This window comes from Nicrophorus vespilloides, unplaced genomic scaffold (genome assembly GCF_001412225.1).
Source record: "Nicrophorus vespilloides isolate i.1.1-1 unplaced genomic scaffold, Nicve_v1.0, whole genome shotgun sequence".
In the NCBI taxonomy this organism is placed as follows: domain Eukaryota; kingdom Metazoa; phylum Arthropoda; class Insecta; order Coleoptera; family Silphidae; genus Nicrophorus; species Nicrophorus vespilloides.
The window spans coordinates 83,816-98,406 of record NW_017097409.1 but is presented as its reverse complement, the minus strand read 5'-3'; the positions used below and the strand labels follow the sequence as shown (position 1 = coordinate 98,406).

The 14,591-nt window shown below is 37.0% G+C and overlaps 2 protein-coding genes across 7 annotated transcripts; one reads left to right on the top strand and one right to left on the bottom strand.

The window, feature by feature from the left end:
- The first annotated feature begins 1,166 nt into the window (after nt 1–1,166).
- LOC108560027 lies at nt 1,167–6,721 on the top strand. Of its 2 annotated transcripts, none has more exons than XR_001890962.1 (2): nt 1,167–1,395; nt 5,206–6,721. XR_001890962.1 is itself a non-coding variant. In XM_017917444.1 (2 exons), exons 1-2 carry the CDS (start codon nt 1,390–1,392, stop codon nt 6,203–6,205), a joined length of 396 nt encoding a protein of 131 aa, XP_017772933.1. In that variant the 5' UTR covers nt 1,233–1,389; the 3' UTR covers nt 6,206–6,685. The 2 variants fall into 2 exon arrangements, 1 of the variants encoding a protein (XP_017772933.1); XM_017917444.1 differs by having other exon boundaries at nt 1,233–1,395; nt 5,816–6,685.
- Nucleotides 6,722–9,123: 2,402 nt separating this feature from the next.
- LOC108560018 (EH domain-binding protein 1) lies at nt 9,124–14,556 on the bottom strand. Of its 5 annotated transcripts, none has more exons than XM_017917432.1 (11): nt 14,373–14,556; nt 13,926–14,034; nt 13,616–13,820; nt 12,325–12,506; nt 12,062–12,261; nt 10,826–12,000; nt 10,611–10,700; nt 10,123–10,288; nt 9,931–10,064; nt 9,455–9,867; nt 9,124–9,380 (listed from the first exon to the last, which is right to left on the bottom strand). In XM_017917432.1, the coding sequence occupies exons 2-11, from the start codon at nt 14,027–14,029 to the stop codon at nt 9,302–9,304; spliced, it is 2,748 nt and encodes a 915-aa protein (XP_017772921.1). In that variant the 5' UTR covers nt 14,030–14,034; nt 14,373–14,556; the 3' UTR covers nt 9,124–9,301. The 5 variants fall into 5 exon arrangements, with proteins under 5 accessions (XP_017772921.1, XP_017772920.1, XP_017772923.1 ...); XM_017917431.1 differs by having other exon boundaries at nt 13,926–14,045; nt 14,373–14,545; XM_017917434.1 differs by having other exon boundaries at nt 10,835–12,000; nt 13,926–14,045; nt 14,373–14,545.
- Nucleotides 14,557–14,591: the final 35 nt, after the last annotated feature.

Genomic DNA, 14,591 nt, shown 5'->3' with positions numbered 1-14,591 from the left:
TGCAAAGTTTGAACACACAAAAAATTATTTAGATATATAAGGTTTTCGTGAGTAATAAAATATATATTTACATGGAGATCAAAAGTCTCTTTTTTTTTCCTGTCGAGGAATAAATCGACGAATGGGGAGAGAAGGACGCTTAATCTGCAGCCCTCGCTGATATATACTGCCGGAAATTCCGGCCACGTTTTCGTCCTGTTTTAAAGGACTTCCCCAGGATGTGTGTGTGTGCGCGTCCTTCTCGTTTCTGATTTTTTTTTTGTGCTTACGCGACTCCGCTACCGCCGCTCGTCTGTTATTATCAATCTTATCACCGAAACAGAGCCCGCTTTAATACTTAAGACAAGAGGGGCGAATTTGTTACACGGATTCCATAAGCAGGAAGTGCTTGGTTCGCTTTATCTATCTTTATTCCCCCATTTCACTCCTTTATTTTTTTGTGTCTGTCAGTCCTTTTAGACCCAGGGAATACGTGGAAAACGGAAATATTGGCTGCGATAGGATAGGACAACGCATACAATTTTTTACCCTCCAACGTACACACACACACATTCGCTTTTATATTAATGCCGTTCCATATCAAAATTGCTCCGCGCGTCATACAAAGAAATATTAAAAACCATAAACTTCCCGACGCTTCGCGAATAAAAATAAATTTTAGTTTTCATTTATCTAATGTCAACAATTTCAAAACTCAAATATCTTCTTAATTTCAAGTTAACATTAACAGTTTTGAACAGTGATTCATGGTTTTGGTGGATGGGCAGGGTTAATGATGTGCAGTCTCTTCACTTTTTATGATATTACTGAAAAACTGTTATTGATCAATTTAATTTAAAAAAATAATAAATTTTTGCGTTCTCTAGTTTATACTATAATTTTTGATATTGTTTTAACTATATTTTGTTTTTCAAGTCTATTTCGTGAACTGCGATTGTTATATTAAATTTTTTTGATGCTAAGACTTTGTTAATAATAGTTTTGCGGCATGGGCGAAACTTATTATTTATGAAAAATTATTACTGAAAAACTGTGATTGATCAATTTAATTTAAAAAAATGATAAATTTTTGCGTTCTCTAGTTTATACTATAATTTTCGATATTGTTTTAACTATATTTTGTTTTTCAAGTCTATTTCGAGAACTGCGATTGTTATATTAAATTTTTTTGATGCTAAGACTTTGTTAATAATAGTTTTGAGGCATGGGCGAAACTTGGGACACGCGAACGTCGGTCTAATCGAGTTTTCGGTTTGTGTATAATTAGGTTTGCGTGTTTATTTTTGCAGCGAAAAGTTGGACATAGAAAAGACGACCACCGGTCCTGGGGGAATCCCGGCGGATGCCATCTACACGACCACCCCGAGGGGCGGCAGAAGTCCCGAAGCAATGAAGGTACGTCTGGCCGCAATGGTGCTGCAACCCCCCACTAGAGTGTAGCACTGCACCACCGTCGTTAACGCTAACTATCGCGAATATCCATGCTAATTACTTCCAAACTAAGTAACCAAAAAAAAAATCAAAGAAAACAAACAAAAAAACTACAAAAAAAAAAATAATAGTAATATTAATTGGGTAATTCGATTTGGAAGTGGTTGGCATTCATCTTCCCTTGAGCATTATTTACTCTCTTTTGTTTCACTCATAACTTGCTAGTTTTTTTTCTTTTTGTTGTTGTTGTCGTTGTGTTTTTTAATCATGTAATTGTTTGTTCGTTTCTTTCGTTTCTCCGTGTTTATGTTTTCATGTGAGTCCTGTGTATTTTTTTATACAAACATCGAAATGCGAGTATGTGTGTGTACAAAAATGGGATTTGAAACAATTGCACTTTGTGAATTCGGCGCACGCGAATAACCCCCGAAGGGCCGAAGATTAAATAGAGTGCATCGCTTTGTATTTGTATTTTCGTTCGCGTTTCTTCGCTTTTTTCGGTTCTCCACTCCACTTCTCTGTGTGTAAATACGCGAAAAATGTTCCCGGACATGCTGTACATATTTATAAATATATAATATATCTTAAGCGAACGAACTTCTTTTAAAAGTAACGCACTCTATTTTTCGTCTTCTCCGCCCCGATTTATGTTTTGTATGTGTGTGCGAGCGTGTTTGAGGAATGGTAACCAACTCACAGTAATTCAGAATTGAACGGCACATAGCTGTATAATTTATATATATATTTATATAACAAGCACTCTGTATATATTATTATTGATATTAACAATAACATACACTTATAACTGTAAATGGATGAATACTAATACTAAGATCTTGGAGCTGCGAAGATCGACACCTCTTTGCGATGCACCACTGCACCCCATCTCACAACACCGCTTGCTTTGTTTCGTTTCTTATTTTCGTAACCTCTAGAAGACATTTTTTTCTAATCGTTTTTATTTTTCTTTTTCTCTTTCATTTGATTTTCTTTTTGTTATGTGCGGTGGAAGGGCGTCGCTTCGTACACAAAACGTCAATATCAATTTCCGGGGGGGTTTTGGAAATGGGGAATTCGGGTGGAACGGTAATTAATGCGATTCGCAGTAATGATAATTTGATGAATTAGTTGTTTGTTCGGTGGATGCGAATGCGGCTTCGATTTCATTTCCGCTAATTTGCGGATGCGCCGGGCTTTCGTGCACCGCGACAAATTTTATGACAACCCATCCATCCGCGTCCCGCAAAGACCGCAAAACAGAATACGGTCCGGCGCACTTTGATCCGCACTTCCGTTCCTCTCAGAAGAAAGACTTTCTAACAATTATTACTGATAGATAGTGTGTAAAAATAACACCTTTCAAGTTTCTAAAATATATATCATCTACGTTTCAATAGCAAATCTACTTCATTTACAAATGAAACATTCAAGGAAAATAACTATAATACTTTTTATGAAAATTGCTTATGTAATGCTAAATCTCTGCTATGCATGTTGAAAAAACCAGGATTAACCAGTGGTATTCATATGCGAGAGCTGCGCAAAGATGTAGGCAGACAGACAAGCGTATAATTCTGGATTTAGCTGTGAAATGGAGCAGCGACAAAAGGAAATATTTTACAAAAAAATACAGAAAATGTTTATGAAAGTTAATCTTTCTTCACATTTTTTTCTTTAGAATTATCGTCGTTATATGAGAGTGTTCGGCATAATTTGCGAACTGGTTCGAAATCACTTTCATCACTAGAAGAGATATCAGATCTATGTCAGCATATCAGAAAATGATTCTTCACAAGTAAAATTAGTCTCAACTTCGCATGTTGATTTTTTCCCTTTGACAATGTAATCAGTGATTAAATTTTGCGATGGCTTTGCTATTTTTTTTTTGTACAATTCCTGATATCCAGAAATGCAATTCTGAAGCTCGCGTTGAAACTTGAATGCTCGTTCAGAATTATCATCTTTTTCGATGAAATGGTTTGCCAATTTGTATCAAAACGTGTCAAAATGGCCTAAAATAGTTATTTCAAAAAAAATGCTTCTTGATGATGAAAAAACCTGGATTAACCAGTGGTATTCATATGCGAGAGCTGCGCAAAGATATAGGCAGACAGACAAGCGTATAATTCTGGATTTGGCTGTGAAATGGAGCAGCGACAAACGGAGGTGGGTATTATTACATTAAAGCAATTAAAATGAAGCCGCAGACGGTAATATTGTTGGCCGTTTCAATTAGCGCTGCAAGTAATCCCGCAACAATGTAATGACATGAAAGCTAACTTGTTGTGTGTCGCCCACAAAGGGACGGGAAGCGAAACCAACATAAAAAAAAAGTAGAACAGGAGTATCGGGATGAGGACTACTCTGTGCGCCCATAATTGTGCAGCTCCGTAATTGATCCTCTGATCCGGGTCAATCTGCGGTCCGGCAGTGATTAAAATCCATCCCTGGGAGAGACGATGCGCAACGTGCAACTATTTTCAAAGTTCTGCTCGAAACACGCCGATTGTCCGGAAATTAACCGCATAAAGCATAAACCGTTCATCGATAAGTACAAAAGTGAAACATATTCCTTGTACTTTAATATACAGAATGAATACTAAAAATTATTCAATAATTATACATTATATTTCATAAACAAAACTTGAAATTTTTGAAAAAAAATCAATCTTGAAAATATTATAGTATGTAACTTTATAAGCATCGAATTTAAAGGGTTTACTTAAAATCGTAATTATTAGTATGTTTTCAAGGAATGTTTAATTCGCGATTGGAATGAATTTTAAATAACTAAAGTTCACTAATTTTAAAAGTTTGTGTCATTGTACTTTAATATACAGAATGAATACTAAAGATTTTTCAATAATTATATATTATATTTCATAAACAAAACTTGAAATTTTTGAAAAAAATTCAATCTTGAAAATATTATAGTATGCAACTTTATAAGCATCGAATTTAAAGGGTTTACCTAAAATCGTAATTATTAGTATGTTTTCAAGGAATGTTTAATTCGCGATTGGAATGAATTTTAAATAACTGAAGTTCACTAATTTTAAAAGTTCTTTTAAAAATAATAACATTTCAATCAATCATCGTATGCAACTCTACTTGCATTAATATAAAGATATTCTTTTTAAAATAAGATTTATGTAACTTTACATTTGTTCCAATTCATAAATATATACTATGTTTTTCAATAATAATTTTTGTAGTATGTGTTAGATTTTCAAAATATTTCATCGATTGCTGCGGTGGATGCGCCGGGTTTATATTTACATTAGATCTTGATTAATATAAATTTATGGATATTGCGGGATTGTTAATGTAAAGACAAAGTAGATGTAACCGGATCGTTCGGGGATCCCCCGCAATTTTTATCACCTATCTAATTACTAATTGGTTTTGTGTACGAAGCGCCCGCTCGTATTATCATACATGTGCACGATGTAGTTTGCATCAGCACAAAGATATTCCGTTACATTGTTACGTAAACGGTTTTCGGGTTGGGAAGGAGGTTGAGTTTGAGTTGAAGGAGCAGGAGGATGAGGAACAAAAGGGGGCGACGAGCCGAAACGGCACTCTCCATAGCATCATGGCATGTGTGCAATTGCGGTTCGCAGCGCTTTCAGACGCGAATTCCTCCTCCTGCAATACTTCTGCACTCCCCCCTAACCGACCCAAAACCCATTGATTGCTCTCTCTCTCTCTCTCTCTCTCTCACACTGTACATAAAATACACGAAACTCACACCGAAAAATTTTCTACACACAGACTCCAGTTCTGAGCACATTCTCAAACCACCTCACTTGATTCTAAGCGTCGCAGCACTGGTGCTTCCGGCGGGGAGAACTCGATCGGCGCCGCACACATTCTTTAGTTACCTATTATTAATATTATTATGAATACCTTCGAAGATCTTTCGATTAAAACAATAGTATAATAAATATGAATAATAGTAACTGAAAAGAGAGAATAAAAAAAAAAGATGTTAATTATTCGATTATTAAGAGACTGTAAAGCGCGTCGCGTCCTTCGCCAAACACCTCCGGCGCCAATCTCCATGGCAATCGAAATAATAAACATATGATGGTTTATTTTGGTTGCTATAGAGAGTTGTTATATAAGTAGGTGATGGTGATGTGTCGCGCGACGAGCTTAATTTGTTTAATTGATTGTATAAATTTTTGTAAAGTTTGTTTTTTTTTCTTCTTTCTTTTTGTTTCGATCGACCTTAGAGCTTAGTTTCTTCAACTGTTCATCCATTTGATTATTATTATTATTATTACTATTATCATTTGATTTGTACAATGATTATCAAAATATAAACGATAATCGTTATAAACAAACTAACACACCTCTCTAACATGAGCTGTAAATATAGCCGACAACACTGACATTCAATGGTAGAAGTAGTGTAGAGGAGTGGAAAGGAGTTGAGAACGTCTACACAGGGTTGGCCGATGATGAAAGGGCGTCCAACAAACAGCCCAAGTATTTCGAGTCGCCGTCCCCGACGTCTGTGGTCCAAGGGGCCGGGGCCGGGGCCTTCCCCTCATCCTTCGCGACGACGGATCCCCAATACCAAAGAAAGTACCGTAGCTTTAACAAGTACGGCCCAAAGAAATCCAAAGACCCGAGACGGTCCCTGCCGAAACCCCGACCCAAACCGCTCCAGCTCGAACACGAGAAATACTACGACCACATTTTCCCGAAACACTCCTACAACGACGTCTATTATCAGCCCAATAGCTTGGACCATGCCGAATTGTAAATATTAATACATTCAACAACAACAACAGCAGCTACAACCAAATAAATAAACCGAAACTCATCTTCGACAAACTGTAAATAAGAATTATTACTCTCTATATATATATAACTGTGTGTGTATGTATGTACGTATGTATGTCCCTAATTTGCTCTAATCACTAAGAAACTAACTCTATATCAGCGTCTTGCCATCTGATGCCTAGCCTAGCAACCCTAATACATTTACTAAATTTCAAGTAATCAAAGTAATTCTCCATGACAACTTGCTATGGAGATAACTCAAAGGCATCGCGAAGATGGCAACTCTGCTCTCTGTCTATATATATGTTTATATTTACATTTAATTTACCTTTCCCCAAATAAATTTATCCCTTCATTTATTTTCTACTCCTCTCGATTAGGGATTTTTATTTTCCGTTTCGTTTATTTCTTTTTTAACGCTGTATCACGTCTCTAAAGTAGCTAAATTATTACCATAACATAATATATACATATAAATTATAAATAAATTAACAAATAGCGAACGCATATTATATATAGTAAACCTAACGATAATTGTATATCGATTTTGAAGATTTAATTAATTAATTAATAAAAAAAGATGGAAAATAATAAATGTGATGTTACAATAATATTTTACGATTATAAGGAAGGAATCAAATCGAAACGTGTTTCACCGCTTTAAATGTTACTTAATTAATTAATTAATTAATTAATAGATATATGTGAGGAATCAAAAGTGTTCTGTTCGTTTCGGATTTGTTAATTATATCAGTGTCATATGTATTGCAAAAAATATAAAGAATGAAAGAAAAAGTAAAGGAAAAAAAAAGAAATTATATTATAAATATATGAATATAAATATATATATATATATAACAAGAAAATTTAATATATATTGAAAGAAAAAGAGAATTTATTTATGTGGCCGTAGCGTTAATTGACAACAAAAAAAACTATATTCGTTGAATTCGTTTTTCATTTATATATGTTACATCTTTCCGTAGAGATTATTCATTTTAACATGTGTAAATTATTATTATTATTATTATTACATTAATCTTAAGATAAATTATATATAGACTTAAATAAATGTTAATAAATAAAGACGATTGAATTAAAATCATGTGTATTTATTATTTAATCATTTCAGAAAGATTTTTGTTACAAAAAAAAAGGTAAGTACAGTCAACCCTCCTATAACGCGGTACTCTCAGAACGCGGTTTCTATATAACGCGGAGCTGAAATTGCGACAGCCCTCCTATAACGCGGTATTCTTACAGTGCGGTTTCCGTTCAACAGCATCCCATGAGTTCCTTCCGCGCAGCCTATGAATGACTCTAGTAACTAGATATTGTAAGAGATTTATTTAAGGATTGGTTTTATAATTGGTATTTCAAAATTTTATTGGTTCTTGATAACGCCGGTTGCCACAACATAGAACTGGATCATCCAAATGTGAAAATTGTCTTCCTTCCTCCTAACTGCACGTCATTAATACAACCTTTGGACCAATTTCACTTCCAGTTACAGAAATAGTAAACATTGCTTCTCATTTAAGCGATGAAGAATTTGCAGTAAACCATCAGGATGTAAAAGAACTAGTAGAAGGAAGAAGGAAGTAGGGGAAGAAACTTTAGATGAGGAAGAACGGATGGAATTAATTGATGCATCCACCTCAAATGCATTGGTAAACGAATATAAGGGAAACGAATTAGTGGAGTTAGAAAAAAAAGCTACAATTGAAAACCAACGTGAAGATTAATTAAGTGATGAAGACATTTTGCCCATTAAAAGAAGACGAGTTAGGCGACTCATATCTGACAGCGAGGATGAGTGTTGAAAGATTACAAAATTTTACAAGTCTTCATTGTTTTTGTTGAAAAACAGTCTTTTAGTTCTTGTTTCATTTTTTTTATCAATCCTTATATGAACTCTTCAATTCAATTCAATAAAAATAATTTATAATTTATCTTGTCTTTTGTATTTATTGGTCTCCATATAACGCGGTACGAATGATGTGATTTCTACTAATTCCGAGTTTCTTATAGCGCGGTTTCCAACACTCACCGCGTTATAGGAGGGTTGACTGTAGTTTAGTTATAGAAAAATATTTATTTTTGATGTTGTTTCTATTGAAACTGTAAATGATTAATGTAAAAGTACTTACCGTGATTTTTAATGTTTTTTTAATAATAAATAATTTCAATTCTTGTTACATTTATGGACGTCGATTCGTTTTTCTTTTATTTGTTAAATAGCACAATGATTCTATTACGTGACTATTTACATTAAGAAAATAAGAGTTTTAAATTACATAAATAGAAAAGAAACGAAGGAAAAGAGAGGCAGGGAAAACCGTGGAGTGGATTATATTTCATGGTAGTTCTTTCTTTTTTTGTTTCGTTACATATGTATCGATATATATATACATATTATAGTTATATTACAAACGAGGATTGATGAGGAGGAGAGGAAATGGCATTTGCGCAATAGGCACACAACGTATTATTATAATTATTTTACAACCTGATAGTTTAGCAAATCATTATTGCACCAAATATACACGTTTTTATACTCACATATGTATAAATAGATATCGTCATTTGAGAGTAAAGTTGAGGAGGTAAAGGAGGGAGGTTTAGGAGGAAGTTGGAGCAGAGGGCAAAAGTTGAAACAGAAGAAATTGTACAGAAGCTCCTTACACAATAAGATAATATCCGTATTCCTATCTAGAAAGAGTACTTACAAGAAACGAGTCGAAGAAACGAAGAAAGATATATATGTAAACCAAAACATCGATGCGCATGAATCGCCGCATTGCGAAAATATCAAAGAATAAAATTAAAAATAAATATTAATCTTAGAAAATAAATAAATCTACTACGAAAAACAAAACGAAAAAAAAAGTAACGAAAGAATCCGAAGAGAGATAATAAATTGATTTAAAGCTGTCTTTTCTTTTAAAATTACTTTCTGTTTTAAGTGAATAGTTATGGTGTGTGTGTGTGTATCTGTGAGTTAACAACTTGTAAGAATACGTTTTTTTTTCTTGATCAATACAGAGTTAAGGTGGTATTTCCTGGTTTTGGTTCTTCATTGTATCACGCACTTGTCCCTTGGCGGTAGATCCATGTGGGATAAATCTTGTTCAATCAAATCATCTTCCTCGATGCTGAAACATGAAAAGGAATCAAGTCAGAAAATTGTTTTTGATGTTTGTGGGTGTGTGGAAAATAAATCGCTTACGCTTTCTCCTGACTATCCAAGTGGTGCACCAATTCATCCCGCTTATTTACAATTTGGACTAGTTCATCGATGAGCACCTTCTCGCGCGCCCTCTGATCCTCCGTCTTGCGCCAATCCTCAATGGACATGCTTATCTGCAGCTCGTGATTCAGCATCTTGTATCTGCGCTCGAGGTCGCTCTCCTTCTCCAATATGTTCAGCTGCATCTGCTTCCGAAGCAACGCGTTCTTCTTGTTCACCAATGTGAACCATCGCGCCATCAGCTGCTCCTCTTCGTCCACACTACTTACTGACGACTCCATCACAACGCGCAGCTTCTTCTCCAAAGTCGCCGCCTCTTTGTCGATGGAGCCCTGCTCACGTTCTAAAGCCTCCAGCTCGTTGTCGATCCAATTTTGTACACCAATACCAATCTAAACCACGAATTAAAATAATTTGCATCATTTTTGCACCACACGGAGAAAGTAAAATCTCACCTCAGATAATCCCAAATCTTCTGGTAACTTATCAGGAGTTATTTGTTCTCTGATTAATGGACTAGATTTATCAGTTTCTTCAGCACTCAATTTGCACGGCGATTTTGGTGAAATGTTCCCATTCCTCTCAGAATCTAAAAAGGAACATCCATCAACATTTTATTGCGAAATTTAATAAATGAGTAAACTGACCACCGCTTGCTTGCTTTTCGATCCTCGCTTCTGGCAATCTCTTCGCCTGATTCTCATTATCTGGACTAGCTTTAATAATTTCCGTCGTGGGCGTCGAGGTTTTCCTCGTCTCCGCGATGATTCTTCTCGCTCGCTCAAGCAGCTCAGCCTGCCTTTCCTCCTCAGACTACGCCAGAAATAATAACATAGCATTAATTCGCTTAAATTGAAATAAGAAATAATGTGTTTTTTGTAAGAATAAATTATAAAGTATAAATTTACAAAAATGTCCGCTATATTAATTTTCTACTTTCATTTTTTTTTTAAATATTTTTATTCTTATCTGCGTGTCCACGGTTGGTTCATGGCTTCTAACTCTCTTGTAAAATATGATCAAGTTAATGGTGGAAAGTAACAAAAGTTGGGTTTGTAAAGATAGGCAGTATACTGTGTGGGTGAAGAAAGAAATGGAGAGTACAAGAGAATAATTTAAAATAAAAATGGTTTACCCTTGTAGGCGAAACAGAGTTATCCCTTTTGACTTGCTCTAAGAGTTGTCTGGCTCTCTCCCTTTGCTCCGTGTGGCGAGTTAGTAATTGCTGAGCACACAAAAATCATCAAAGTTCAAAGTAAAACAAACGAATGGGTAATAATAACAAAAAAAAAAAAACCTCAAAACTCAAAGCAATCGCAAAACATAAAAAACAAAACAAAAGCAACTTACGCTACTTACTAAATTCGGCTTTGGCAGTTCGGCTGCGGAATCGGAGGCGTTCTTGGGGGCAACATCCTCAACTAAGACCGCATCTCCGTTCAATGGCGGATGAGTGGCGGAAGGAGAGGTTGGTCGACCAACATCCGCAGTCGTCTCAGCCTCCAACTCTTCCTCCTCGTCGTCTGAGCCAAAAGGATCGGTCAACTCACGACGCGTCATCAGCAATGGCTTTTGCGGATTCTTGATAGGGGACGCGACTGCAACGACCTTCTTGTCTTTGGTTTCGGGAGGCTCACTGGGTGTGTGAACTTTCAATTGCAACCATAGATTAGCCTTCTGGTCGACGGCGCTCGATACTTGCTCGCTCTCCGAATCCAGCGATTTGTTCATCTGCTTTGCTTTCCGCAAGTTGATGATTTCTTGCCCGAAGAGCTGCATGGTTACGTCCGTATCTTTATCCGTGTTGAAGCGACCGATCACGTAGTTACTCTCGTCCGCAGTCTTTCCGATCTGCTGCACCTCGAGCTCGTGACCGGTAAAGTGAGCTCTCAACTGATACAGGTAGGTCATAACGGCAAGCTTATCGGGAACGGCGAGCATATCCATATCCGAAGGTTCTATAACTCGAGCGATTCCGAGCACGTCTCCGGCGTCGAATGCTTTCTTGCAGTTACCACGAACGTCGTGCGCGTTCAACGAATCGATATCGATTAAATCAGGTTTGAAGTGATGGATGAGAGCGCAGAAGGCCATACCGTTCCTCCAGCTTGTCGTCAGATTCGTCACCTTCACGCCAGGATAGTTCTTTGTCATGTCCTTGCACCACTCGAGCAGATCTTGTCCGGGCGTCGTCAGCTTCTCGCTGTGATCCTTCAGCTCCAAAGGCTGCAACTTCAAGCTAACGCTCTTCGGCCTCACCACCGGCGCTACATTTCTAATCTCCTCCGACGTCGCTGCTACCACTGGCACCGTCGACGCTGATGAAGAAGTCACCTCTTCCTCCAGATTATCGAGTTGCTTCTCGAACAGCTCCGAGTATGGATCAGTCTCCGTTTCGTGGAAGTCATCATCTTTCGGCGCCGGAATATTCAACTTCAGCTGCGGCTTATCCTCCTCCACTATCGGCGAGAACGTTTCCGCAGTGGGCGTCTTATCTTGCCGCGATAACGACTGTATGCTATTCACTAAAAATAACGCAATTATTAACACTTCCCAAAAATAGGTTGATTGAGTAGGAGGGAATACCGCTTATTGGAGTGCTAGCAAAATCCGAACCGGACAAGCTGTTCGTCATCAGCTGCATCTGTTGCGTCACCTCGTGGATGCTGTTCTTCATCGAATTATCGCTCAACGAAAAATCTTCATCCTCGAAATCCTCCATCGGCGCAATATCGCTGTTATTGTTCACCGACATCAGCGAGGCCATGGACTGCATGTCTTCATCGCTGTTAATAAAATACAAAACAATAATCATAACAGTAGAGGAGTGAAACAAATGTAGCACTCACGTCGCCTTTCCTTCGCGCAGAAATACGCACGACAACGTGCACTCCAATTTGGCACTCGTAATTTTCTTCGTCGTCGGTTTCAAATTCAGCTGCAGCGGATACTGCGTAGAATCGATGCTCGCGAATTTCCCCATGTTAATCTGGGTGACCGCAAGCTGTCGCCGTTTTCCAGCAGGCGAAACCTGAAACGCATTTCCACAAAAATCAAAAACAAAAACGCATTTCCACATTCATTAAAAATTCCGTACGTGCGGCGCTACGCGACCACCGGAAGTGTGCGCGAGTACCGTTTCAAATGCCTCAGACTTAAACTTTTTTGAGTAAGAATAAAATAATTATATTAGTTTAGGGTCAACATCACGGTCAGCCTTTGATCAGCATCGCATGTGCAGCATCTTCGATCATCACTGGCATTTTCTTTTTTTCTTGTCAACAAATCTAACATCTATCTCGCAATTACCATAACGAAATAAAGGAAATAAAACGAGCATAAATAATAATTACACCAGTTGGCCGCATATCTATGCTCAAGGTCTCACAAACCCGATATATTTAAGTAGCATGTATTTCCAATTACGAGCGATATTCGCAATTACAGCTAGGCATACATATAAATGGTTTTAAAGAGAAATTGCAATTAGAAAAAATGACGCGAAATGTATCAAATTCTTAATTGCCAATTAGCAAATACTATGAAAACGAAAGTTTTATTTGCAAATTCCTAATGCAAGACACACATCATCTTCATGTGCATGAAATCTAATGCACAGAATGAAAATACAATGAATGAATGAACATAAACATGACATCATCACCACTCCAAAATTTGCGCAATCCAATTTAGATACATCAACACAACAATTTTAAATATTTAACAATACAATATTATATTATTCTATTACATACATAATGCTAAGAAATTGCGTTCATAATCGGAATTACATTGTGTAAAGTCGCAAAATCATTAGGTCAATTCAAGATATTCTTATTATGCTCCATTAAAATATATTGTGGAAAAGTGAAAGTAATTTAAAGCAATGCCAATGGCGACCAATACATTCGGCAATTTTTTTTTTAAATTCCAATCAGAACTTGATCAATTCATAATGACGATGTGCGTTCTTATACGCAATTGCTTTGTGCAATGTCGCAAAACCATTGGGTCAATTTCGAGAAGTTCAAGGTCAGATTATTTAAAGTGCAAACGCTGATAGGAAAGTGCACGCCAATAAGAATTAACGTAGATATAACTAATCAATTGTAGAAAGCAAACACAACATCAAAAACTCACATCCTCAATAACAAAACTCCAATCCTTATCTTCGAGCTCATTGCATCTTCCCTTGAACAGTGTTATGGCAACTTGATGGTTCTCTGGAACGGGCCATACCACCAGCCCTTTGTATGTATTCTGAAGGGTGGGTTCCCATTGCATTGGGGTGGACACCACCCTCCTGGAGCGTCTGGTCCATACCACAGATAATTTGTGCGGCTCCCTACAAAAACAATTCATATATATATGTGTGTGTGTAAAACAAATAATACAGATTAAGTAAAACAAATAGACCAAGGTCGAGTTTATTAAAGAATTTGAGACCTACCATTTAGGTGTGAATTCCACAGCAAGCTGATGGTAGGAGACAGTGAATTGGAACTTGGCGGCGCGCTTATTGACCCGCTGCAGCCTCTTCCACACAGAGCCCATCGTTTCTAAAAACAAACTTTAAACAGAATGTTGTTGTGAAGAATGCAATGATTGGGACAATCTAAAGAGGAAATGCTTATTATTATGCATTATTTGTAAGAATTATCACACAGCCACACACAAACTGATTAGATATATCCATGAGACATCCCAGTGTGTTGAGAATTCAATCTTCGGCATTCAAATTAACCTTGCAGATGAATCATTTTGGGTGACAGCTAGGGTCATACTCTGTATCCAAAACCTTGCAAAAATACACACACACTCACTCACTCATTCACTTGCTTCCTTGCTACTACCAGAGCAAAATACAATAGGGAGAAAAAAAAAACAACCAAATCACCTTCACTAAAGCGCGCTCGAGTGCTCCGCTAGCAGCTGGTCATTGTCGCGCGCTTTCGCTCCGACTTCTGCGTAAAGTTATGGAAGAAACTGCTCGTAATGATGATATCAGACTACAAAATTGCGTTTTCCTCCTTCAGAGACATGTCTGAAACTTCCAACTGACAGCTCCTTGCAACAGACACACACACATAAAATGGATTGCCCTCAACCTGCCGCA

What these genes read in the sequence shown, in the direction of transcription:
- LOC108560018 (XM_017917432.1), bottom strand. Translation starts at nt 14,029, where the DNA reads ATGGGCTCTGTGTGGAAGAGGCTGCAGCGGGTCAATAAGCGCGCCGCC. An exon ending in CGAAAAGCAAGCAAGCGGTG is followed by an intron (nt 10,065 to 10,122) that starts GTCAGTTTACTC and finishes GTTCCTTTTTAG; the next exon opens with ATTCTGAGAGGAATGGGAAC. An exon ending in AAGATTTGGGATTATCTGAG is followed by an intron (nt 9,868 to 9,930) that starts GTGAGATTTTAC and finishes TTCGTGGTTTAG; the next exon opens with ATTGGTATTGGTGTACAAAA.